The 24,981-nt window shown below is 50.3% G+C and overlaps 1 protein-coding gene across 4 annotated transcripts in view; it reads right to left on the bottom strand.

Annotated features, from left to right (window-relative positions):
- Positions 1 to 22,321, bottom strand: part of ZNF423 (zinc finger protein 423) — a 219,717-nt gene extending 197,396 nt beyond the window's left edge. For 2 of the 4 annotated variants that reach the window (XM_064519574.1, XM_064519575.1), the window contains exon 1: positions 21,688 to 22,319. In XM_064519574.1, the coding sequence (XP_064375644.1) occupies positions 21,688 to 21,727 (40 nt within the window). In that variant the 5' untranslated portion in view covers positions 21,728 to 22,319. Of the gene's footprint in view, positions 1 to 21,687 lie in introns of all 4 variants that reach the window. The other 2 variants (XM_064519577.1, XM_064519576.1) reach the window with 2 other exon arrangements.
- Positions 22,322 to 24,981: the final 2,660 nt, after the last annotated feature.

Below are 24,981 nucleotides of genomic sequence, written 5' to 3'. Positions count from 1 at the left end.
CATCTAACTAAATCAAACATTTGTCTATTTAACAGCAATGGGAAATTCTGGTTTCAGAATACATATTCTGACCATACGAATGGCTAGGTTTATCCATGCCTCAGTATCTATAGTACGAGGAGAGAGAAGCAGAAATGAAAAGAACTGAACTGCTTGGAAAGAGGTCTTCGTGAGCACAGTCTAAACCCATGTACCCAAGGAGAAAGCCGTATCCTGCCTCACATCTATTCTTCTACCCACTCCTATAGGATTTCCTCACCTCCAGAGCAACGCTTACGTTACATTTGTCAACGTGTCTCACGATGCAGGAAAAGGACAGAGATGCTCAAGGGCTAGAGGGAATATAAGTTCACAGAAGGACCAAACTGCTTTGAGATGTCAAAGTTTACACTATCTGATCATTTTCATATTCTTAAGAAAGACATTGAAATTGCCATGACAGCTGAATTTATCTGAAATACTAATATTTCTCGTGTTAAACGTTCAAGGCATAATTTTTCTAACAGATATTAGTTTGGTGTTCTCTCCAGCCAGGCTCATAGGCACAATGTACTTAAACACGCCTGGGTGTAGGGTTTTGCTCTAGAAGATGTCACACATTCATATGCAAAACCATAAATTCCATGTAAAATTTCAGATATGATTAATTTCTTCAGCCTTTGCATTTTTTTCACTGATTTGATTACATAAGTGTGTGTATGCACATACATATATATTACACACATACATATATATTACACATATACATGCGACCTTTTCATTTTTAAGCAGGAGCATCCGATTTGGGGATCTCTTTAAATTTTTGATTTGGCAATCAGATTTTTCACTGCTCACTAACACTTTTCAAAAATTAAAGCCACTTTGCAGTAGCACGAACTGCTCTTGGCAGAGCAGCAGTCCCCGGACGCCCCGAGTCCGGCCGGGGAAGGGTCCGAGACACCGGCTACAGGAGCATTTCCACCCTCGATCGCACTGAGACCATGCGTGTTCCCTCTGCAGAGCAGGCTGGTCAGTTTGGCCTGACCACACGTCTATGTTTGCTGATTTTCCTGTGTGTTTTGACAATTGAGGCTGTGTTTTGACAATTGAAGGATTCGAAAACAAAAACTTTGCCTTCAGGAGTTGCAACTTTTGTTTCAGCTGATTCACTTCCTTATGCCTGCTCCAGCTGCACATCCAGCCAAGCAGTCAAAGCTCTTAATTTAATACAAGAAAATAAATATGGTAGAATAGTTTTTTTCTTTCTCGCTTTTTCTCTCTCGTACACTTGCAAATAGCAATGTTTGCAATCTTAAATCGATCTCTCCAGCACACAGTCTGCACTGCGTCGAAGCCAAACCACCCGCGCAGGAGACGAACGCCAGTGTAACGGGGCGTCTGCGGAAGGAAGAAAGCGGTGCTAAGGGCACGGGACGACTCGGTTGCTCTATACAGTCTGTAGCCGTGAGGTGCGTGCTCCTGGGGAGGGCGACAGCAGACGAGCACTGCTCTGCACCCCAACCTTCACTGCCTTCCTTGCGTGCACGCTCGCCTCGGTAGCGTGCGACAAACCGAACCGTGCAGCAGCCCCAGCTAATATACAGCATCGCTTAGCATATACTGAGGCGCACGCATCCACATACGTATTAACATGGGTATTAGGACCCAAAAGGGCAGCGCTTTCCTGCTCCTTTTTATTGCTCTTTTTTATCTCAATAAACAGTATTATTAAACATATTTCTAAAAGACTGGTTTGTGTTCTCTAGGTGTTTTAAGGCATAGAGCAGTTTTAATGCAGAGTATAAAACAGAAAAATTAACTATACTGCCAGCGTTGGAGCAGCAATACACATTATACACACACCTTAACTCATATATTCAGGAGAAAAGCTGATAAATTAGCTAAGGAGAGGAGTCAAGATTTCTTATCTATCTTCATTAAGTCTCACTTCCAAACGCTAAATACAGGAGTAAATCACCCCGCGGCGCTACGGGCAGAGCCGAGGTAATTTGGTGTAGCGCGTCTCCAGCGTCCGGCCGGAGGGGCCGTGGGAGCCGCGGCCGGGAATCGCCGCTCCGGGGCCACGAGACCGCCGGGCGCGCCGCTCCCCGCCTGCCTTTCCGGTCCTTCGACCCAAAACCGCCAGAAACAGCCGAATGAGGAAAAGCGTGAGGCCAGAACCGGCAGCCCCCACGGCTGCCCGTCCCGGCTGCGGGCACCGCGCTGCTCCGGGAGGCGCGGGGCGCTCCGAAAGGCAGCGGCACGCCGACGGCCAGACACCAGAGCAGCAGGCTGGGCAAAACGCAGCGTAGGAAGGGACTGACCAGGCTGGGACACGCTGTGATAATTTCTAGTATTAAAACTGTAATCTTGCATATCAAGCCAAATTTACTAAAAGCAAATCAATAAGTCAATGTCCTCTGTATTTCCTCCAGATAACTAATTTAACTAATCTTTTTGTTCTCTTGGATATAGATTTTTCAATCTGAATTTTAGAATCAGAAAACAGCTTATGCAATATTGCAAGCTTTTCACAAAGCAAATACATTTTTACACAGATTGGATTTTATTCCCTCGGCTGAAATTCTGACAGTCTAGCAGCAAGAATGCTGCTGTGGCACACAGGATGTCACTCAGGATGTGACGGTTTCCTTTGGTTTTAAACTACCTAAGAAAAAAAAGAACTTTCTCAAATTAGAAACAAAGTATTGCTTTTGATCAGCGGTTGTAGAAACTGCGAGCACACGGGGCCCTATCCAGCTATCTGTGAGTTTTGCTTTAACTTTGATGGAAATTAAACGGAAGTTTAATTCAGTAAAGCAGAGTTGGTTCCCTAAAACACAGTTAAAGCATTAATGCTGTTGCTACCTATGCCCCGCTGCTCCGGGCCGCCGCAGCCTCCTGGCTCCCCCGGCCCCGTGCGCCTGGACAGCTGCGGACAGCAGAGAAAAAACACGGATCCCCGGCGGGGCCCCAGCGGGAATCGGCCCGAGCTTCATTTTTATTTACAGTTCTTCTGCAATATTCGACTACATTGGTACAAATAAAAGACTCCAGGAAGGCAAAAGTTCAGATCCCAAATTAAAATTTTTGAAAGCATTTGAAAAACTCGGATTGTATTGCATCTTTCAGGGTAATTCCAATGCAATTTTCAAGTGGGCCCGAAATCAGCTGCATTTTCTCAACCTGTACAATCTTGATAACTTAACTTGAAAGGATCACATCCCGTATTGCTTCAAAGCTCACTTATCCTCGACTTTCTTATGTTTGTCTTGGTAGAACTTTGCTTGAATAACCCATTTGTTGGGCTAACATAACATTTTGCTTGGCTTGCAAGCTGTATCTGGGTAAACGCACATTTCCCCATTTCATTTTTTGATCGTTTTCTTCTGCAGGCATTTAATTGGACTTACAAAGATGTTTGCAGAAGTTTAAATGAGGCATAGTTAGAGCTTTCAAAAATACATGTAATTACCCACACCTACAATTTCTAAAGAAAAAATAAGGCTACATAAGCAACGGTCCTGAAGGGATCAGCAGGATATTTGCAAAGTTTCAGTTCAACATCCGTGGCTACGCATTTGGAGCTTACAGCAGATAAAGAGACATTCACAGAATGCAGCAACATAATATTTTCATATTAGTATCATCACATAATGAACCAAATCCGCCGCAATGCCATAATGAGGGAAGCTATGAAGAATGTGGGCAATCCCAAATTCTTCCTGTGGAGGTCAACTCTCAACTTACAAAAGCGAACTTTAATCAGTCCTTTCAGAAACCTTAATGCAGCCATTTGTCCCATCCCTCCTACAAATTGTAACATGAAACTCAGGACTAGCAAACCATCAAGCGAGCCGAGCACTGAAATTTTTGCAGAATTTATGCCAGGGTGAAATAGATGGGCATAAACCAAAGTCCTGAAATTGCCTTCATGGAAACCAGTTGCAAGCACCAAAAGCCCTCGCGGCCAGCTCTGATTTGCCTAAGGAGAGTTGTAAGAAGTCAGGAGGAGCTGGAGCAGCCAGTCGGGGCGCGGGCAGGAGGCGGGCTGCATGTCGGCGGGGCACAAAACACCGCAAAGGGGGGAAAAAAGGAAAGGGGGGCTTGGCCGGGCTGAATCTAACCCTGCTGTAAGGGATTAGGGGACCTCTGGGTCAGCCACGAGCTGGGCTCAGCCCTGCCGCAGCGACCGGTGCCACGCTGCGAGCGAAAAGCGGGGTGCAGGAGAGCGGAGCAGCAGCGCTTCCCAGGCTGCCCGAGCGCGCGGGGACGGAGATGCGCAGGAGCGCCAGGCGCCCGGGAACCCAGCGGGAGGGCGGTCGGCATCTCTGGAGGACCTCTGACGGCAGCTCCCACTGTTTTGCTACTTCAAAAGTCAGCCGAGACTACGCTTGCCGGCAATCCCTACGAGTAGCAGAGATGCCAACAGGAACGTGTAGATCTTTTGTCTATCTAACGAGAACCCAAAAGGAAGAGCACAATAAAGGTGAAGGGCAAGTCAGGTTGCAAAACAGCCTGAGCAACTGCCAGTGGACATCTCATCAGCTTTCCTCTAACAGCGGCCCGGAGGTGCCAGCCGGGGGAGGGCGAGGCGAGGAAGAACCCGCCACTGTATCTTGCATTATTTAGATCTCCGGCCTGCGCGCACGTCGCTTGAGGGAGCAGCAGCTTAGGTATGTTGAGCAATTTAGGTGGAGGCTGGCAGGTGTTTCGTGCAAGGAATGAGACTGCAACGGCCCTCTGAGGCTGGAAAGGATTACACCAGTCCAGCTCTTCTCTTCTCAACGAGCACCATCATTAGAGCCCTAAATTACATGTGATGCATGAGAAAAGAGCCGTGGCTGCCGTGGCCTCTCGCCCATTCAGGTGCCTGTCCAGGCACCGCTGCTACTGCTCGGAGGCTCCTCTAACCAGATTATCAAATACCTCCGGCAGATGGCTGCCCACCCAGCCTCACCCCCACCCCGTGAAAAAAATAAATAAATTTAAACAAGGCAGGAAGAAAAAAAAAATCAGGATCATTTCAGAGAGGCTACGAATAGGAGGCTTCACTGGCTGCAAAAGTAACCAGCTGATGCAATTATTAGAGCGGTCGCCAGTAGACCATCTGCCCGGCTCCCGGGTTGCTGTTGTTGCAGTCTCAGCGGGGATCACTCCCCGAAGAGCCGGGCCCCCGCGGCGGGGAGGAAGGCCATCTGCCCGTCCCCAGCCTGCTCGTTAGGGCAGCCCCGCGGGGGCCGGCCCCGGGAGCCGGCCCGTGCCCAGGGGCAGCAGCCCACGGCCGGCCCCGCGGGGCGCCGCCGCTCCCGGCGAGGCATTGGTGGCTGAAACGGGCAGCTGTGCTCCATTTTCCGCTCCGCGCGTGCTCGTCCGCCCTCCCCGCCGCCCGGAGCGGCGGCGTTTCTGGAGCATCTCCGAGCCTGCTTCTGCTGCCGGGCTGCTTTTGTTCTGCTGGTGCAAACGCTGGGGGAGCGCACGTCGCCCTCCCGCCCGGGGCGAGGGCCGACGGAGGGACCGGCCACCCTGGCACAGCCGCCCCCGGCGCCACGCGAAACACCCGGGGACGGGGGAGACCGCCCTCCCTCCGGCGGGCAGAGGCATCGTGCCTGCCTTCTGGCTCGTCCCTCTGTCCCACCCGGGCTCGGCTTTGAGGGCAATCATTTCCATAGTTATTGTCATTTCCCACTCATATTTTAATGATAAACGCAAAAAATCACATCCCCGGGGAAGGGATGAGCGTGCCAAGCAAACCCAACGACGGAGCGGCTCTGACGACGCCCACTCCCATTTCAGGTGAGCACCTCCAACGAGGCACCGCGCAGACGACCGCTCTGCAGCGCGACGTTTGCCAGGCTATAGCAGCTCTTTTGTGACCAAGGGGAAATGCCCTCCACAGCTTAGCCCTTGTGCTGGCCATCACCTAGCACCGGGTTCCAATAACAAGACTTCTTTCATTAACAAGATTTCTACTGGCTACAGTAAATTTGGCAGTTTCAGACCAAAAGCAAGAAAAATTGTGGAACTTTTCTGTCCTTTTCAACCACATCAAGTACTTGCATCTACGGCTACACGAGACTCTCGAACGCAGGGGTGCTTCAGAATAAGAAGCCTCCATCTCCGAGTCTTTCATCATTCAAACGTTCCAGCAACCCTGAATGCCCGAGCTTACTGGTTTTCATTTTAAGCTTCCAGTTATAAAAATGTACACGTTTCCACTCCCAAATTAATTCATATTCAAAAAAATAAGAGTGAAGCAGAAAGGGATACTGGCCCATTCCATTATCTCCCAAACGCCAACAAGTCCCTCAAACCCTGAGCACAGCAGAAGCAGTTAACAGCTGATTTCTTGGACTGCAATTTCATGGGATAGCGGCTTCCGCAGCGATACCAGCTTGAATGGCAAAGTTCTCGCTGCCCCCCGCTCTCCTCCCACCCCAACCCCAGTTCCCATCCCTACCCTGCAGCCCTCCACCACCACGCCGTGCAGGAGAAAGAGGGACCTGAATCCCACCTTGTTCACCAGGGGATCGAGGGTGGGCGAAAGGAGGGGAAAAAGACTCTTGAAGATGTTATTTGTGCCAAAACTCCCACACCACGGCACTACGGCTTCAGAAACACAGAACAGCTCTCCGGTGGTCCAGTGCCGCTTGGACTGGGGTAAATAAGCAGGAGGCACTTGTAGAAAAAGGTCTTCAAATTTCAGCAAGGTTCTCAAATGACAGGGCTACCTGGCACGGTGTTTTCTAATAGAGCATCTGCATTTTAAAAGGCTTCACGAAACATCTGCAAGTAACTAAGACTTTTGTTGAAAGGATCATGAAACACATTGTCCATACGAGTCTGCTTCAGTTCGTCCAACCTAGCGTTTTCTTGTTTGAAACTAAGGCACCTGACATGCATTGACAAGGCTGATGAACTCCTGATAAAATAATAATGTAATAAATGGTTTTAAGTCGTCAGATAATGTTTATACTTCGGTTTTGACTTAGACACTGCCTAGAAGCACGCATGTGTTACCAAGGCAGTCAGTCACACAGCCAAACTATTAAACAGTTCACACGAATAACTCAAAGGGAGCTCTAGACCTTATGAGGACTGGCTACCAGGGCAATATTAGCCGAGACGGTCACCTCATGTCCCCTCTCTAGCGTTACCTACATACGAAGGAAACTTTCCAGGCACACAAGTCCTCTGCGTGGTCCAGAAGTGACCAGGCTCATCCTGCACCCTCCAGGCACCCAACCCCTTGCTCTAGGGCTCAGTAGGAGGCTGAATGGGCTGGACTTTCCAGCTTCCCCCCAACACTGGAAATACATGAAAAGGAATAACCTCAGCAGCTCTGCAGATCTGCAGTGCCCACGTTACTGAGATCCTCCTCACCGCTCCCCACACGCCAGCGGGAGCAGCAAGGGCAAGCGGGAGCCTCCCCGCAGGAGCGATGCCCAGCACCGCACCGTAACGCTGGTAAAGGTGCTGCAGGTCCCTCCTGCGACCTCTTCCCAAGCAGGAGACCTGGCAGATGAAGCTCTTCATTACTTATGCTTTGGAAATGCTGCAACCCAAGGCAGTGTGGGAAGCCGTGGTTGGGTGCCTGCTCGGGCAGCGCCGCCTCGTCCTGGGCACCTCCGCGCCGCAGCGTTGCAGCCTAGCACAGCGCAGGCGTCAGCTTCGCCCGCAGCCGGGCATTGGCTGTAAGCGTGCTTCAAAACGGGTTATTCAGTGACTAATAAGGTGTGCCTTTTGGCCAAAGCCATTCCAGGCTATTAGAGGGTTTCCTCCTCCTTCCATGCCTGTTTGCCATGAAACTCCTGGAGCAGAAGCGGTATTGCCGCTCTCTGCCAAGCTTGGCTGAAACCAGCTAAGATTCAACACGGAAGGGCGCACACAGATTAGGATGACTGCGTAAAACCTTGTTTCTATTGGAAACCAAGCTGAAATCCTGCATATTACTTCGCTATTTAGAGGCTGCGTGTGGTAACGTTACTAAGGGCCAAGCCCAGCGACACATCTAAGTCAGGTTATGTTCTGCAACTCACATCGTTTTTTGACTCTCCTAACCCACGTGCTGGTTCAAGTCACTTTTCCTGCTCTCTGTACCACTCTCCAAAATGTAGTTTATAGAAATGGCATTCAGGGGTCTCTGGAAGGGGAGTCACCGAGCTGTGGAGAGTCCAACATGGGGCAGTTCAGAAACCAGGGCGAAAGGCAAGAGCGTAGCAAGAGAAATAGCTACAAGAGGGATGAAATTCTTCACCCTACATGGAGCAGTCTCACCCCTACCGGTTCACTAGTTTATGATCACGCAAGGCTAAGAGTGCCAAGGCAAAGAGAAGTCCAAGGTTCGTGGGCAACGAGTATGGCCTCAAGCACCGCAGGGTAATGGGTATCGTCCTTAAATTTGATGATGGCATTTGCGGAGCATAAATGCCTGGCATTGCCCACTAAAAGTCCTTTTCACTATAAGGACTCAAGGCATAAAGGGGGTTAGAAGAACTAAAACTAACACCTCATCCTCCTGCAGGGACGTGGGCTGTGGTTAAGAGTGCAAAGGAGCAGAGCAATTGTAGCATTTTTCTTCTTAAGGAAAACAATCATACGGATACAACAGAAGAACTTGCAGTGCTTTCTGCCTGTAGCAAGGGGATTCTTCCCGGGCTTTGCCAGAGCCACCCATTTTCTCACGTCACCCAACACTTCCCACCCTGGAGCCCACGTTCACGAACTGGCCGGCAGGACGATACCCGGCCGAAGGGCGTTATCGCCGACGCTATCGTATGTCCTTGCACCCGAGCTGGACTAGCTGCCTTCCCAGCACCGAGCGACCACCGAGGCTCAGGGAGCAGGGCGCTGATTTATTCTATTCTACAGATTGGAACAGAAAGCGATTTTAAGATTTTTACATGCCTTCAAATAATACTCTTGTTGGTGCAGTTACCAACCATAACTAAATAAGAACTCTGTAATTTCTAAAACACAATAGTTTTTTTTTTTCAGAAGGGTGGAAGTGAGGAGAAAAGAATGCAAAAATCAAAACAAACGGGTATATTTCTTGTGGGATCTGAACTACAGATGAAATGCAAAGCAAGTCTCACTCTCCCCAGAGGGTCTTTTTTCAAGAGGGAGAATAATAATAATGTAGTAATAATAAGCACTTATATAGCGCTTTACATTTTCAAAGCACTGTGCAAACATCAACTAATGGGACATGGTAGAATAAGTAGTGTCTAAAATGAGTTTATGTACTGCATTATATTTTTCTTCAAAGTGGCTGGGACTGTTTTTAAAATTAAATTCCCCCACATATTGATACTCGTGCAAATGGAATTTTTTTTAAGAGCTACAAAAACATTTTTGTATTAGTTATACTCCACAACCTGCATATTTCCAAATTCTAGTTCAAAGCAAATTATTTATATCGTTTCATAAACACAAAAGGTATTTTGTTTCTTAAGAATAATATGTGTGGTAATTAAGTCCTTGAGACAATACATCAAGACAATTATAGACACATGCCAGTGCTTTCTAAAAAAATAAATTAAAAAAAGTCAAATACAAGACAAAAGATATTTAACCAAAGGAACTTTTTAAGAGACACTAAGCAAGTAGTAACAGCACCACTATCTTGCAGACAGCAAAGCGAGACAAACAGTGCCCTCTCAGCACAAGGCTGCCAGACAAGGACGAATGCCCCTGTACTACTGCTACAAAACAGGCATCACTTTCTAGTATTTCTTCTTGATTCTGTCCTAGAAATCTAATTTTCTAGAGCAGGGAAGACGAAACAACCAACAAAACCAAAAATTATGACCTGAACTAAAATATCAGTGTTTCATTTCACTTTCATCTATCGAAGATCTCAGAGCGTTTAATAAATTCACTTTCATCTCCAAGGGACAAGTGCTATACCCTCTTTGCATACAACTGCGATGGAAAAAAACCGAGAGAGAGAAAAATTAAGGGACATACGCGCATGCATCGCCAGGCTGTGGCAGAGTTAGGAAGAGAAGACAGGAGGGGAGCAATCTGCCTCCAACTCTTTGCTACGGGCCTGTAGGATCTTAGTATTTTGCAAACTTTCCATTCTTTATTGTTAATAATTTGCTCTGTAGTAACACCTAGGTGCTTCTGCCACAAGCCAGAGCCTGTTGTGCTAAGGCCACACAAACACAGAATTAAAAGGCTCCACAAGACTGAAGTGATTAAGGAATATTTTTTTCTGATATTCTCAAGCTAGGAGTGAAATGCAAGTCAAAAAATACATGCTGAATATATCTACCTTTAGGCATGCGCTTAACTGTAAGTATATGAGTAATCCCAACGGTTTCAGTTTTGGGGATTTTAATAGTTGTATGGTTTTCATAACTACAGGAAAAACCCTTTCCAACAAACTGCCAGTGTGACTCCCTGTTGTACTACACCACAATTACTGGAACATATTTGGTATTTCTCAAGAGGTTCAGATAATGAAGAATCCTCCAAATTTTCTATTAGCCCAAACTTAGGAATTCTGCATCAGGGAGTTAACAGCAGAGCAGACAATGTATGTTAGGTATTGCAAAAGAGAGAGAGAGACAGAGAGACAGAGAGAGAGAGAGAGAGAGAGAGAGAAACATTTATAAAATTTAAAGCAATTTTTTAAAATAAGGCTGTTATAGAGCCCAGACTGCAGCCCAAGCAACGCTATTGCAGAAACACATTAAGTTGTTTAAATAACTTACTCTCCTTTATTCCTTTATGTAAGAGTCACGGTTTGAACGTCTCTTTATATTTTCCCACCACAGTATTTTGCCAAATCCAAACGAGATTAATAATAAATAGGAAAACCAAAAACCTATTTTATTCTTTGATACGTTGTCTGTTCCACAGTGAACCACAAGCTTCTACAAAAACCAGAGCAGTAATTACAATTCCAAGGGAGTTTGTAGAAAGCAAGGCAAGGTACACTATCTAGCTCACTTTGGGGCTTTTGTTTTTTTCTTACTGGCAAACAGCCAATTTTTTATTTTCTGTGACTAAAAATAAGCAAACAGGCAAAAAAAGATAGCCCTCGCACAGCAGGGAAAGCCATCTAAATTTGCCACATCAGAACCGCTCTAAATAAGAAAGCAAACAAGCCTCAGCAACGGCAGCGGCCGCCGATGCCGACGGCCGGGGTAGGGCCGAGGTGGGTCCTGCCGCTCGCGCAGCCCTCTCGTCCCCGCCAAAACCCCGCCGGCGCGGCACGGCGTCTGCCCGCAAAACAGCATTTCTCCTGCCACCGCTTTCAGCGGCCCCGGGACGGAGGGACGCAGGGGCGATGCCCGTGCCGGTGGCAGCGGCCGCGAGCGTGCAAGGCCGAGGCCGAGGCCGAGCCGGGCGAGGGGGCACGGGACAGGCCCGGCAGCACCCTGCCTCGGCCGCAAGCGCGAGAAGTTCGGATATGGCACAGTCCAAACGCTACCTCCTCAGTGGGAAACGCGTTTTTCCCCATTACTCTAAAATCAGACACGTGGCTTAAGAACAAAAGGCAATGCCTCTGCTGCGTACAGCCACGTACGACCACAAGGTAACGCCTCAACTGTGTACAACTGCACATCGCCGCAGAGCTGGCCTAGCTTTCCGCCTGTACGTTAACAATCGGAGGTCTCCGGTCGTACCTCAAGGTAAACTGTCACCGGGGGGTTGGATGCTGGCGAGCAGACACCCACCGCTATCGGCCGGGGCGTGTGCCACCCCGGGCGCGCGGCCCACCGTGGAGAAGGCAGCAGCGCGCGCAGCCAGACAAGGCAACGGCCCCCAGGGTAAAGCGTGCACAACTTGCGCTGAACCTTTTAAGGATGACTTCAGGTGGATTTTTCCAATAGTGAGCGATAGCACAAAGAAATGGTTTCGCTTCGTTTTTCCCCACATTGCCCAACAGAAAGCCGCGAGCAGACTCTGCTGCGGGAGGTAACTGGTGCCCCACAGCCGCGGGGAGACCGCCGTTTCCCTGCCCGCCGATCTGCTTGCCCGGGGTGGCCCTGCGCCCGCTTTGCGCGCTCCCGTGCCTCCGGCCCTGCCACGAGCAGCTACGAAACACAGGACGTTTCTGGGACGGCGGCGCGGGGGGATGCAGAAACCTCATTTGCAATTTGGCATCTCCAGGAGGACAGAGTGGTTCACCAGCAGGTGACAAATTAAAAGCTCATTTTTCTGTGCGTTGTCTTTGGAGCCATATTTTGAATACAGACCCACTGGCAAGGAGCAAAAATCATAGCTGAGAGTAGAAAAATACAAAGTTGGTCTTTGGGTCAGTCCATAGCGCGTGTCCAACACGCCGCACACCCCGCTGAAGGAGCTGGGTGTACGCCCCAAACACCCCACAGCCGAAAGGGTGTTTTCCAGGCTGTTTTTCGGTTTCCCCCAGGTTTCTGGAGAAGCAGCTCAGCGAGCGGCTGGGAGACCATGGACGGGAAGAGCTGCATGCGAGGCACCGATGTGGGAGCCCGGGGCCACCCCACCTCACACCCCCACCCCCAAGTCCTCCTTCAGCACTGCATCTCAGTACATTAACCGGGGGGGGGGGGGGGGGGGGAACAACACAGAAGCTCCCATTAGTGTTTATTTATGAACAAAAACCACTAGAACAGAGACTTAAAACCAGTCTGATGAACCAGTTATCAAGCAGAAAAGATAAATTAGGAAAGAAAAAAACCCTTGAAATTCGTAACAATGGACTTAACGCGGGAGCACTAGCTGAGATGCAGCACGAGAGCTGAAGACACACATTCCCAGTTTCATTTTAAAATGGCTCATAATACATTGTGCTATACTCCTAAACGATGCTCAGCATCAGACTGCAAGTGCTTCTTTATACTAAAAGAAATTGTGTCACGGTAACAACTTCCTCCTCCAGAGTTGACTCCAGCACTCTGCACAAAGCGCCAGTTCTGAAAGCACGCTGGTTTTGCCATATAAATCCGGCATAAAACAAATAACATGCAATCCACACACACAGCCCTCCTTCTCTCCTTCTCCAGCCCAGCATTTTCGACACTCTGCCACATCCCATATGCCCTCTGGGGGAACAGTCTGGTCAGTAAAAGCAAAGAAATTATGAAGGGCAAGGCATGCCATTTTCCTAGAAATAAAAGAGGCCATGAGCAAATTATCTGACTGAAACGCTTCCACGGCATCCAGCAATAAATAATACAAGCGCTCGGCATTGCTATGCGATCCAGTACATCTTTACTCGTGTGAGTAATCTAATGAAACAAGAGGAATCTGAGTAAGAGCTTGAGTAAGTGAATTAAAGTAAAGCTGCGTTTACCTATCAAGCAAAATAGCCAGAAGGCGGCTGCTTCCTCAGGGCGGAGGAAAGGCTCGCGCCAGAAAAACTTCCTTGCTTTTGCAGCCCTATCAATAGGCCTCGTAAAAGATGCTAAAGATGCCTCTAGACCCTCTCTCCCGTGCATATGTGCACACGCGGCACTGATAATGCAAACTGGGGTGTGCGCGCATGTTCAGATAAAAAGTGTGAAAACTTTTCCCCACAATTAACCCGCGAGCCTCCCCTCTCCCTGGCCCCAGGCCGGCGCACCAGAAGTCCTCACCGGCCCAGCGCGGATGCACCACGATCATAAAATAACCAAAACTTCCAGAATTCACAACTGGAATCACAGTTGTCCTCAAATTTCTCTATATTAAACATAAACCAGCTCTGAACTAAAGCAAATACACTCCTTCAGATGGGAAAACACTGACACTGCCTGTTAAGAGCAGAAAAGATACTGCGTTTAGGTGTTTCACACTTCTAGCATCTTCTTTTCTGCTCACACTTAGCCATAGCCCTTTCTGCGGTTGGACTGGCTTTTCCGGTTTGTTTCTTCTGTCAATCTGAAGACTAAACATTCGAGATAACATAGATGCAGCTCCAGATAAATTAATGTTTATGCCAAACGTAGCATCTGATCCTCAGACACCTTCCACACCCATACATAAGGAGCAGAGTTTCCAGGCTCGTCTTTTCCCGTTTTTCCCTGTCTTTCTCCAGTTTCTGTCTCCCCTCCCCAGGCGCTGAGGCCATCCAGCTCCCAGGTGCGTTCTCCACCTCCTTCTCCTTCTGTGACCTGGGGGACGGGAGGTTGAAAAGGTGCAGGCTCACGTTCAATTTGGGGCCCCCCGATGTGCACCTACTGCTTAAGGGGATGCTAAAGGCGCCCCGCCGCCCCTCGGGTTTCGCCCCCGCTGCCCGGCGGCTGCCGCGGCGCTGCTGGGTCCTCTGCCGCCCCAGCGAGTGGATCCCACCGCTTCGCCGCACTTCTCCCCTCTCGCCGCTGCAACGCGGACGCCGGCAGTAAAACCCCGACCTCGCCGCGCTGGGCAGGAAGCGCGACGCTGGCAAAGGCAGGCCGGAGAGGGGAGCCTCGATGACGAGCACCAGGCGCCGTCCGGGAGCCCAGCAGCGCTGGACTCGCACCGCGGGTTGGAGCGTCCGAGCCTCTGCAAGCTGCACGGCCGCGGGCGAGCTGCACGCAACGACCCGCAGCGGCGAATGCACGTGACCGGGTGGAGAAGGCCGGCACCGGGGAGGCAGCCTCGGAGGGATGCGTTCAGCGGCAGCTGTGCGAGCAAAGGGATTTTGATGAGTCTTGGGGTTGGAGGGGGTAAAAATATTGTTTTAGGGTTTTTCCACATAGGCATGTTGCAAACTCGTCTTTTTGCCCTCTGTAATAATTTGTTAACAGCTGGAAAGCAGAATCAGGCTACGCTAGAGCAAAGGCCCGGGGCGGAGGGCAGGGGGCCCGGGCCGGGGCAGCGGCACTGCCCGCAGCAGCTCCTCCCCAGCGAGGGGCCTCTCCCGCCGCTGCACCTCAGCCACCGACCCTGGGGCTCTCCCTCCGCCATAGCTCCTGCCTAAAAAACCAGCAACAGTTGCACTTTGGAAGGCAACTTCAGTTACGAGGCTTTCACTGCTCGTCGGGCTCCGGAAAGCCCGGCAGAGCACCCGCCGCCGGCCCGGCGCGCCCCGGCCCCTCGAAAGGGAAAGCGGAAAGCAGACGCGGCAGCGGGTGTCCGCGGCGGTGCGTGAGCCCAGCGACGAGCCTTGAGGCAGGTAATTCCCTTCAACGCGAGACAGGCCAACAACAGTATGTTTTATTTAATTAGGATGAACAGAAGAGATAAACCTCACAGCGGGGCGGGTAATGACAACGTTTCAAAAATAATTCATGCCCAGGTAACAAAAGGGCAAATTTCAATTACATAAAAAGCTAGAAAGTTGACTTAACGCATCCGAGGGGGAAAAAGAAAAAAAAATTAATAATCGTACTGCATATGATTAACAAGTGGCATTTACAAGTCCTGCAAATTGGTCTTTCGATTGCCTAATCTGCAGGCGGAAAGCAAAAGGTTTCCTTGCTAAGCGAACGCGCGCAGCACCACGAAGCCCCTCTCGGCTCGCCGCGGCGGGCGCTGCAGGGCCGCGCGGAGGGGAAAGCCAGCGGCCAGCTTTTCCACATTTGCTAATGGACATCAGAGAAGAAAGCGTGTAAGACTCGAGCTCGGGGCCCCACAAGTATAAATGTACGCAACGCAGGCATCTCCGAGCTAGCTCCCGCTTCGCTAGACGCACACCTGGATTCTCCCAACACACGCGTGTGTCAATGCACGCACAAAAAGCAGACCCTCCTCTCCACCACCGTCTGCCAGCAAAGGTTTAACTGAAGTCGTCTGTAATAGGCTTCTTATTATTAGTACTTCATTACTCTGGCACATTTACCAGGCTGCAATGGCACATAATAGCCAGCCTTTTCCAGAGGCATTTAAGGAGAACACCGATGGAGCGAGGAGGGCTTGACGTAGGCATGTGTATAAGACAGTTCAATTATTGTGGGCAATTAATAATCTTTTGTTTAAGAGAATATTCTAATACATGAAGAAATTTATTCTCTTTTACAGACTGCAGGCTAATGCATGACACTAGGAGATACCTTTAAAAAGGAAAAGAAACGGGTGTTTTGCGCTTCTCTAGAGTTGTGATGTACCAAAACTTTGAGTCTACAAATTGGGGGTGGGGGATATAAATGGACTAGTTCTGTAAAAATAACCAAGTAAACAATTAAGAGCACGTTTACCAAGATACAAGTAAATATTAATACTACAGCATGAGCAAGTATTGCCATTCCCAGAGCCAGCAGGTGAGTTGGGTGCTTTAAAAATGTTTACTACAATAATTGATCATTGGGTGTCACCCCAAGCACTTTGCTTAGTTAATTTAACCAGGCTGAAACCGCTTTCACAGGTCTAACATAAAAGTTAAATTGGCACCAAACAATAGATAAAACCAAGCCAAAGCCCCATCTATGATAAGACAATTTGTGTTTAGACAAGCTTAACGCATCTACAAAGCATCATTTTTAAATCCAATTCAGAGGATGGCACGAACATCTGCTTTCACTTCAAGACATTAATTTTCAATTATTGAAGAAAAACAAAATAAATCCTGACAAATTACTGGTAACTGTGGAATCTTTTGTTACTCTGTTAGTTTATAATAGTAATTTAGAAATCCTACAATTAACGTCCTAACAAGAGCTCTCTGATTATTTTTTGCATGTGTCATCTGAAGCAATTCAGCAGTGAATGATGTTCTTTAACTTGCACTGATTTGACACAAATACTTTTGAAGAAAAAAAAAAGTGTTCTCTGCAAGCCGCTATCGCTGCATGCTACTCTTTCTCATCAATGACGGTAGATGTAGCAGCACCAAAACCAGGAGATCTCTAATTTCTTCCCATTTGTATTTAAAACCACACGCGTTACCTTTTCCACCGTTTCAATTTTTGGCCACATTTATTAGTTAAGTGCGCTAGGACCAATGGGAACAGACCACAATTAAAAGGTGTTTGCACACAGGCAGGAGTTTCAATCAGTAAAACCAGTTAAATACCACACAGACCCTGTCCGGGAGAGCACACCGGAGGGAGAAGGGAGGAAGAGGGGACTTGTGGAGTCCGTGGGAGAACGCTGCTGGGCTCGTACCAAAACACACGCACAAAAATTAAAGCCGGTAGGCTAATCCCCAAAGGCAAGGCTGGGTATCCGGCACGGATTCAAACGTTCTCCCGGCGCCAGCCCCACAGCGAAACACCAACAGCTCCAGTTATTCCAAATCCCCCAAAAGCTACACTTGATAAAGAACAATCAAGACTGTAATCTTATTTGATATGAGTTTTATCAATTTTAGCTGCTGCTTTCACTGTATCAATAAAATTCCACTGAAACTTGAATGAACTGTAAAATTAAAGGATAATCGCACAAGTCTCTTGTATTTGGCAATTATGATTATACTTGTCAAAATTTAATTTGTAGAATGTACTGTGCCAGTACCTTCAGGTTCTTCTCTATCAACTGGGAAAAAAAGAAAATTATATCTTTAAGACAAGTATGAAAGACATTGTTACTTCCACAGTCAACTCTGTAACTGAGCTCCGACATTGTATAATTGACTTTGCAAGCAGAACAACAGCAATATAACAAAGAAAATGTCAGTGTTTTCACAGCGCTAATCTATAGCACTAGGAGGGCCTCCTGCTGTCAGCCAGAGCTGACAATACAATAGCTTTCAAAGGGATATTACCATCACGCTTTTATTCTTGACATCAATCAAGACAAAGAGAATCCTTTTCACAAGACATTAAAAATCAAACCTTTGTATGAGCAGATAGGTAAAACAGCATTCCTTTAAAGAAGATCATTCAGAGCAATCAGCTAATTGGAACCCAGCAAATGGTTGAAGTATTTTTATTTACTTTGCAGATAACGAAGTAGAGAGCAACATTTTTCTTTCCTTTCCTCTTTTTTTTTTTTGACTGACACAAATGAGGCAGGTAGGGTGTAAATCAGAAAGTTTCTATCAGCATTTTTTGCCAACTGAAAGCAAAAAAATATGACAGCAATTCTGCAACTTCAAGTAGGATAACAAATCTAGACTTAATTAGTGCATTCTTTTGCAAAACAGTTTGATTACTGACTAGCATGTTTATGCACAAAATACCCTTGCAATCTGACAGCAATTTGCAGAACTGTCAAATTCAGCAACCAAAGTGCATCTGATGCTTAAAACCTTGTGCCAACAGAAGCCCAGTCCCCGCAAATTGCATTCAAGTAATTCTCCAATTAAAATTACATGGGACTTTAAACCTATGGCTCTATTACCAGGACCTCAACATTTCACATGCTCTCTTTCATACAACTGGCTCCAAAACATGCCTAAGTTGTAACGTGATAAGCTACAGCTTCATACAGGTCTCAACAGTTACCTTTCACAGACCCCATAGCAAACTTGGAGCCCAGCATTTCTCCAGAGTTGATAGCACAGAACAAACTTTTAAAGATATTTGTGTTGACATTACCATGGATCACTGGTGATGGAGGGATAGTGTACTTTGATGTTCACAACTGTAATTACGGGTCTGGGGTTCAAGATCATGTGATTTTAATAACATTAGTGATGCGCAACTCTACAGATAACTGTAAAAGCCTTCAGCAAATCAAGTTACTGACAGCTTTACAAAAGATGATTCTGTACTGAGGAAAAATTACAGTCATGGTCTTCAGTTACGATGTGGAGGAAAGCTGCAGGATAGACAAGTGTTTCAAACCACAGCTGCTAACACTACATTACCACTGAATCATTTATTTTTTAAGCTAACAAAGACTCACAATTCCTCTATCCTGGTTGATCTCAGAAGAGCTTCATTTAAACCAAGGAGAACATCCTCCCCAACCACTAGCTACAAAGGCTGGGTTTCTTTGAGCTTGCACAATCCGAGTTACGGTTACGACAGATCAGCGTACTGTACTGCAAATCACCAGCCCCACACGCGGCAGAATTGCCCGGCTACTGGTACAGTTACAGCTGGAGCAACGACTGCAACTTGCTGAGCGCCGGAACCGGACCCCTCACAAGGCAGAGCACGGGTCTACGGGGCCTACAGGCTCGCGGCTTCCAGTTCTGTTTCACGATTCCTTCATTTTAAATTACGTGGATCTAATAGTTGTCATCACTGGATAATTTGTCCAAGTCAGTTGCTTCTTTAAAGTCAAAGACAGCATCAGCCACAGCTAACACACGGACGAGGGGCCTTTCACGTGCAGAATGACGGACGCCCTTCCCCACAGGCTCGCACCGAGCCCCGTTTCGCACGCAGTCTTCCTCAGTGAGGAAGGACGCACAACTCTCTACACTGGCTAATGCATAGAAAAGCTGCTATACAAAGTGAAATAAATATACAGCAAAGAGAAAACCAGTACATTATTTGAAGACCTAAATGCTACACATATATCCACATAATTTACGCTTGTTTTCTTCTCAGTTGAATTGGGAAACCTGTGACCTCAGAGTGCCTTTATTTATTACATCTCAATTATTTCCATGGAAACATGTACTGTGGCAATCTACTGGGTTGCCAACTCCCTAGACCACAAAATGCATATGATGGACCTTCTAAAAGCAGAAGATATGGATGAATGTAGGAAAAGGAAGAAATTCCATATCCCACGTATACGTACATGGGTTGCCTCCTGTTATCAAAATTTTCACCCAGATCCCGCTCATTCTTTTGATTGCCTGTAGTCAGTTAATGCTGAGAGGTGTAATTCACAGTCAGGTTATGCTGAAGCTGAAAACACATTTTTTTCTACCTGAAGGCTACAGAAATATTTAGAAGCTTTAAAAAGCAGGTTTTACCAACCTGATTGTTGCAAAGATATTTCTACATTACGTGAAAAATATTTCTTAGTTAAGACTTGCCAGTAAGTCATCCAATTCAATGCATAAAAATGCCATTGTAAATAGTGATCTGTTCTGTATTAGAAACAGGGTCAAATTTTCATCGTAAAGTATCAATACCTTGCCATAGCTATTGCCACCAAAAAAGCAATGAAGTAGGAAACAAATGACTAATAAATGGTAAAGACATAATTTTATTATATATAGGTGTCATTGTTTATTAACTGAGCTTCTAAAGCAAATATGGCTTTCGCTGACATAAAACTATTTCCTGAACACTAGATGTGGTATTTAACCACAGAAAAAAATATTTTAAAGCCCCGGAGGCCTGTCCACTAAATGTGATCCCCTTGTCTGAGGGAAGTCATGACCTGGGGCCTCGGTGACTCTTCTCAAACTGCGATCCTTTTCGTTTCAAACAACATAATTCAGAACATCCCCTAGAAATAGTCCAGCTCTGTCCTTTCTTCTTCCCACGGGCTGTAGCACTTCACACAGCAATTACTGAAGCAGCTCCTTTAAAAGAGCTTGTCCTCGCTCGCGGAGGTTCACAATGCCACACCGCAAACCCGCCACGCAGCAGCAAAGCTAAAACGTGCTACTAGCCGGGAAAAAACCTTCAGCTGTTTTAAAGAACGGAGGGCTTACTTTGCAGAAACTTCACAAACATTTGGAGCAAATATTACCTATGTTGCGACCCATTAAATAATGGCTATTTCAATATAAGCATACGAAATGGCACTGGACGGGGTTTCATTTCTTTCTTTCGCCGGTCTGATTAACTGAATGCTAATTTTGTCCGTCCGCGAGTTATTTAATAATGGATGCTCCCGAGTTTTTGTTTCATCACAAGCATCAAAAGTTACGGTCCTTTTGTGCTCCCACAACAAAGCCCCCGGACCACTGAGTCTGAGACGTGGGCTTTGTACAGAGGACAATACAGCGTTGGCGAGCCCCGCGCTGCCCTCCCAGCGGCTCACGCGGGGAGGGCCCCGAAATCGCGGCCTCCTCGGCCGCGGGAATCCTCCCCGAGCGGAGGGGAAGGCGACTCTCGCGGCGCGGCACATGGCTCCGCCGGGCCTGCCCGCCTGCCTTCTGCCGGCAGCTGGTTTCTCAGGGAGAAAAACACCGGGTTTTAAGTGCCCCTCACTGTAAGTGTTTCGGCAGCTGCTACCCCCTAAAGACTACGCACGAGTTTATTTGTGAAGTTTCGTGTTTAACCGGTATGAACATACCCCCTCCTAAATCCTGCTGCTGCCTCCTCAGCGCCAAGCGTTTCATGCCCTTAAGTTTGCAGCCCGACAGACGCCCCTTGCTGAGGAACCGACCCTAGTTCTTCCCCGCTTCCACCACGGCCCCGCGCCTCGGGCAGCGGGAGGAAACGGGCGAACCGAGCAGGGTGACGAAACGCTAATTTCGGCCCCCACTACAACGCTGTTTTTCTCAGCTCCACCTCGCTGAGCCACACCAGACCGCGGTTCCCACGAGCGGGGCGCCCCGCTCCCGAGCGCAGCCGCGCCACTTGCGGCCCTCCCGGGCTGCGCGGCCGGGGCTCCCCCGCGCCCGCCGCCTCCGGCTGCTCCGGCCCCGCGGCGTGACGTCGCCGTGACATCAGAGGCCCGATGACCTCACAGCCCGCACATGCCCGCCGCGCCGTCGAGGCCGCCGGGCCGGGGCAGCGCCCGCCGCCATTTCAGGCGCCGCGGAGGGAGGCGGGCGGCGAGGCCCCGCCGGGCCCCGCTCCCCCCGTCGCAGCCGCAGCCGCAGCCGCAGCGGGCGGCGGCGCCGTCGGCCCCCGCGGGGGATTCGCAATCCCCGCCAAGCCGCGCCCGGCCCTGATTGGTCACGCGGCGGCGGCGGCGGCTCCCGCGCCCCTTCCCGTCCCGTCCCGTCCCGTCGCGTCGCGTCGCGTCCCTCCCCGCCCCGGCGGCGCGGCCGCGGCGGGCGCTTACCTTTCACCGAGCGGGGCTTGGCTTGCTTCCTCCTTGACATGTCCTCGTCCTCCTCCTCCTCCTCCTCCTCGCCGCTCCTGCCTCCCCTGCCTGCTCCCCCTCTGCCCGCGCCAAACTTTGCTCGGCTCCGCGAGGCGAAGCGGCGGCGGCGGCAGCAGCAGCAGGATCGATTATTTGATTTCTCACTTCTCTGCCTGTTGCAATGCGGCAAGTTCAACTCCTCTTTCCACCCCCCGGGCACCCGGAGGCTCTCCCCCCGGGGGAACAACAACAACAACAAAAACAAAAAAAAACCCCAAAAACCCACAGGCGCAACAGTTGCACCCCCCCTTTGTTCCCCCCCGCAACGCGCGAGCGGCAGGAGCCCCGCCGCGCCCGGCCCGCACCCCCCGGCTTTTTGTTCTCCGCAAAGTTTGCGGGCGCCCCGCAGCTCTGAGTCCGGTCCCGACTTTCACAGCGAGGAAGCAGAGGCTCGCGCGGAGCGGCCGGGGCTCCCCGCGCTGGGGGTGGGGGAGGGCGCGCGAGCAGAACTAGCGCCTGAAAACACGAGCGGCAACACCGCGAGGCGCCCGGGGGGCGCAGCCCCGCCGCAGCCTCCCGGTCGCTGCCCCGGCCCCGCGCCGCCTCGCCCGCTCTCCGCCCCCGCCGCGCTCCGCCGCCGCCGCCGGCGCGGGGGCCGCGCGTCCTCCGCGGCGCTCAGTTCCCGGCGCGGGGAGCCGGGCGCCCGCGCTGCCCCCCGCCGCCGCGCTGCCCGCCCTCCGCGGCGAGGCGCCGCCGCCCGCCGCCCGCCGCCGCCCGCCGCCGCGCTGCCCCGCGGCCGCCCGCGCCCCCGGCCGCCGCCGCCGCCTCTGCCGCACGGACGCTCTCGGCGGACCGCGGTGAGTGGAGCTTCGCATCGATGCCGGGGCCGCTAGCTGCCTCCATGTGCTACGCGCGGGGAGGTGGCACTGCTCCTGCCTTCATCGCTGCTGCTGCTGCCGCGGCTGCCCTGGGTTTTTATTTTCTTTAGCTCTCGCCAGCCTCCCTCTCTTTTCTTTGTCCTGGCTCCTTTTCCTCCTCCTGATCTTGCTGCTGGGGCTGCAGTGCAGACACACATAATAAAGCCAGGCTTGGCTGGAAATGTAGCTGAGTCCCAGCAGGAGGATGTGAGGAGTGGAGTCCCGGCGGGGGAGCGCTCTGATCCCGTAGGGAGCCCCGCGCAGCCTGGGCTGATCAGACGGAGAGAGAGCCAACAGCACCGAGCCATGGACGGCCCGGGAAATACAGCCCGGCCGCTCGCAAAACGCGGACGCGCCGCCGCCGCGCCGCCGCCGCCGCCCGCCGCGGACCGGACTCGCCGCCGCCCGCGGGCCGCCCCGCCCGCGCCCGCGCCCGCGCCCGCGCAGGGAGCGCGCAGGCAGCGAGCCCCAGCCCCGGCCCCGGCCCCGGCCCCGGCGCGCACCGACCGCGGACCCCCCGCCCCGGGCCGCGCCGAACTTTTCTGTTTTCTCTTTTTTTCGCCTCTCCACACGCAGCGCTGCTGGCCGCTGCCGCAGCCCGCGGAGCGCTCCGCGGGGCCCCCTCCCTCCGCGACGGCAGGCTGGGCCGCAGCAGGACTCCCCGCCGCCTCCCTGCTTCTGGAAAAATCCTGCGTGTTTTAAACTCGCTCCGTGGCACAGCGCTGCACCCAGCCGCTGTCGGACCGGAGCAAGGTAAACGCTCCCCGCGCCGCTTCTCTCGCTCAGAGGGGCTGGTTTTAAATAAGCTGTATCACTTCGTACTAACAAGATGCTTCTGCAGCTTCGTTTACTCTACACTGAGCACCACGCGAGGAGCCGCGTGTCCAGGCACCTCCTCGGCCGCCCGCGATGGGCTCGTGCCATCGTTAAAGCCGGCCTGCTCGTACACCTGGACAGCAAACGGGAAACGTTTTCCGGGGGGAAGCCCTCCCTTGCGGATCCGTGGAAATGGTCCCCCTGCACCAAGGGGAGACCCGGCCCCGGCAGCTCGCCCTCGATGCCACGCGTGCGCTGCCCGCCTGCACCGCCCCCTCCTCATAACTTCCACCCCGAAAACAGCATCAGCTTTTTCCTTCCAAGAGCCCCAAAGCTCGGGGATGAGTTCATCATTTACACAAGCAAACATAACCCAGGTTTTTTTAAAGCAGCGGCTAATTTGAATAGGTGTCAAGCAGCGAGTTTATGCTTTGTTAAGGTTCGACAGAAACTATTGGGATTATTAATGTCACAGTAAAGGTTTGCCGGTTCCTCCCACTGTGTTACGCCAGATTACCACCGTAGACCAGACATGCATAAAAAATGCTTCCTGCAGCACTGCTGTAATCAAGCCATACTTCCACCCCAGTGCTGCGCTAAGCGTCAAGTTGTGGGTGCAGAGACCAACTGGGACAAAGAGGGATTTTTAAGGAGCCTGCGGCCCCGGTTCTGGTGCCCACAGAAATGGGGATAGCTCCCTTCAGCGACAGCTCGTCCTTACAAGAGCTGGTGTGGGACCAGTTTCTGTGAAGGCGTTAGCCAAGCCAAAAGAAAGGATTGCTGTGATATTTATATACCGAAAAATGCAACCAGGAGAGTTTGTAAATTTGGTCATCCTGACCCTCAATTCATAGCTGTTTGGCATCGGAGTTGGATCAGGGACTGAAGCACTTCTGTATCCCCATCTTATTGGAGAGCCGTAATCCCCAGGCTATCAAATTGTTTCTGTTCTCTCACTGGCCCAATGAATATTTAATTATTCTTGCAAAGCAGAGCAGCTTCAGCAGGACGGATTCGCATCCCAGAATCTGCCAGCGGTTGGGCACTCTCCGAGGAGTTCGGAGACCCAAATTCAAATCCCTGGGCAATCGGGCAAAGAGGGGGGTTCAACCTTAGTTTTACACATTCCACTTGGCAAATAATTCCCAGCTCCCTCCGCCATCCAGCCCTCTGCTTCCAGATTTTCTATTGCTTTTTTAAAAATAACTTTAAATGCCCCAATTAACAATGAAACATTTCTATAACTTTTTCCTTTTTTTTTTTATTCACAAAGAAATCTATAAATTTTCATTTTGAGGGAAGAGAAATATTTTTAATTCTTTTCCTGCCGGGCAGCCAAGGAGGACGTTTGTTTGCAGCCCCCATCCGTGCCTCGGAGCAGCTGCTGGCAGGCGAGGAGCCCTGCTCAGAGCCTCCCAACCCCCCGCCACCAAAACAGTCCTAGTTCGCTCTCGGGGCTGTCGTCGAAGGAGCAGCACCCTTGATCCGGCCGCTTTCTATGCGGAGATCTGTTGAAGAATATCCAGTCTATAGCTAAAGA

Source organism: Dromaius novaehollandiae, chromosome 13 (genome assembly GCF_036370855.1).
Source record: "Dromaius novaehollandiae isolate bDroNov1 chromosome 13, bDroNov1.hap1, whole genome shotgun sequence".
Lineage (NCBI taxonomy): Eukaryota > Metazoa > Chordata > Aves > Casuariiformes > Dromaiidae > Dromaius > Dromaius novaehollandiae.
This window is presented reverse-complemented; position numbering and strand designations above follow the sequence as displayed.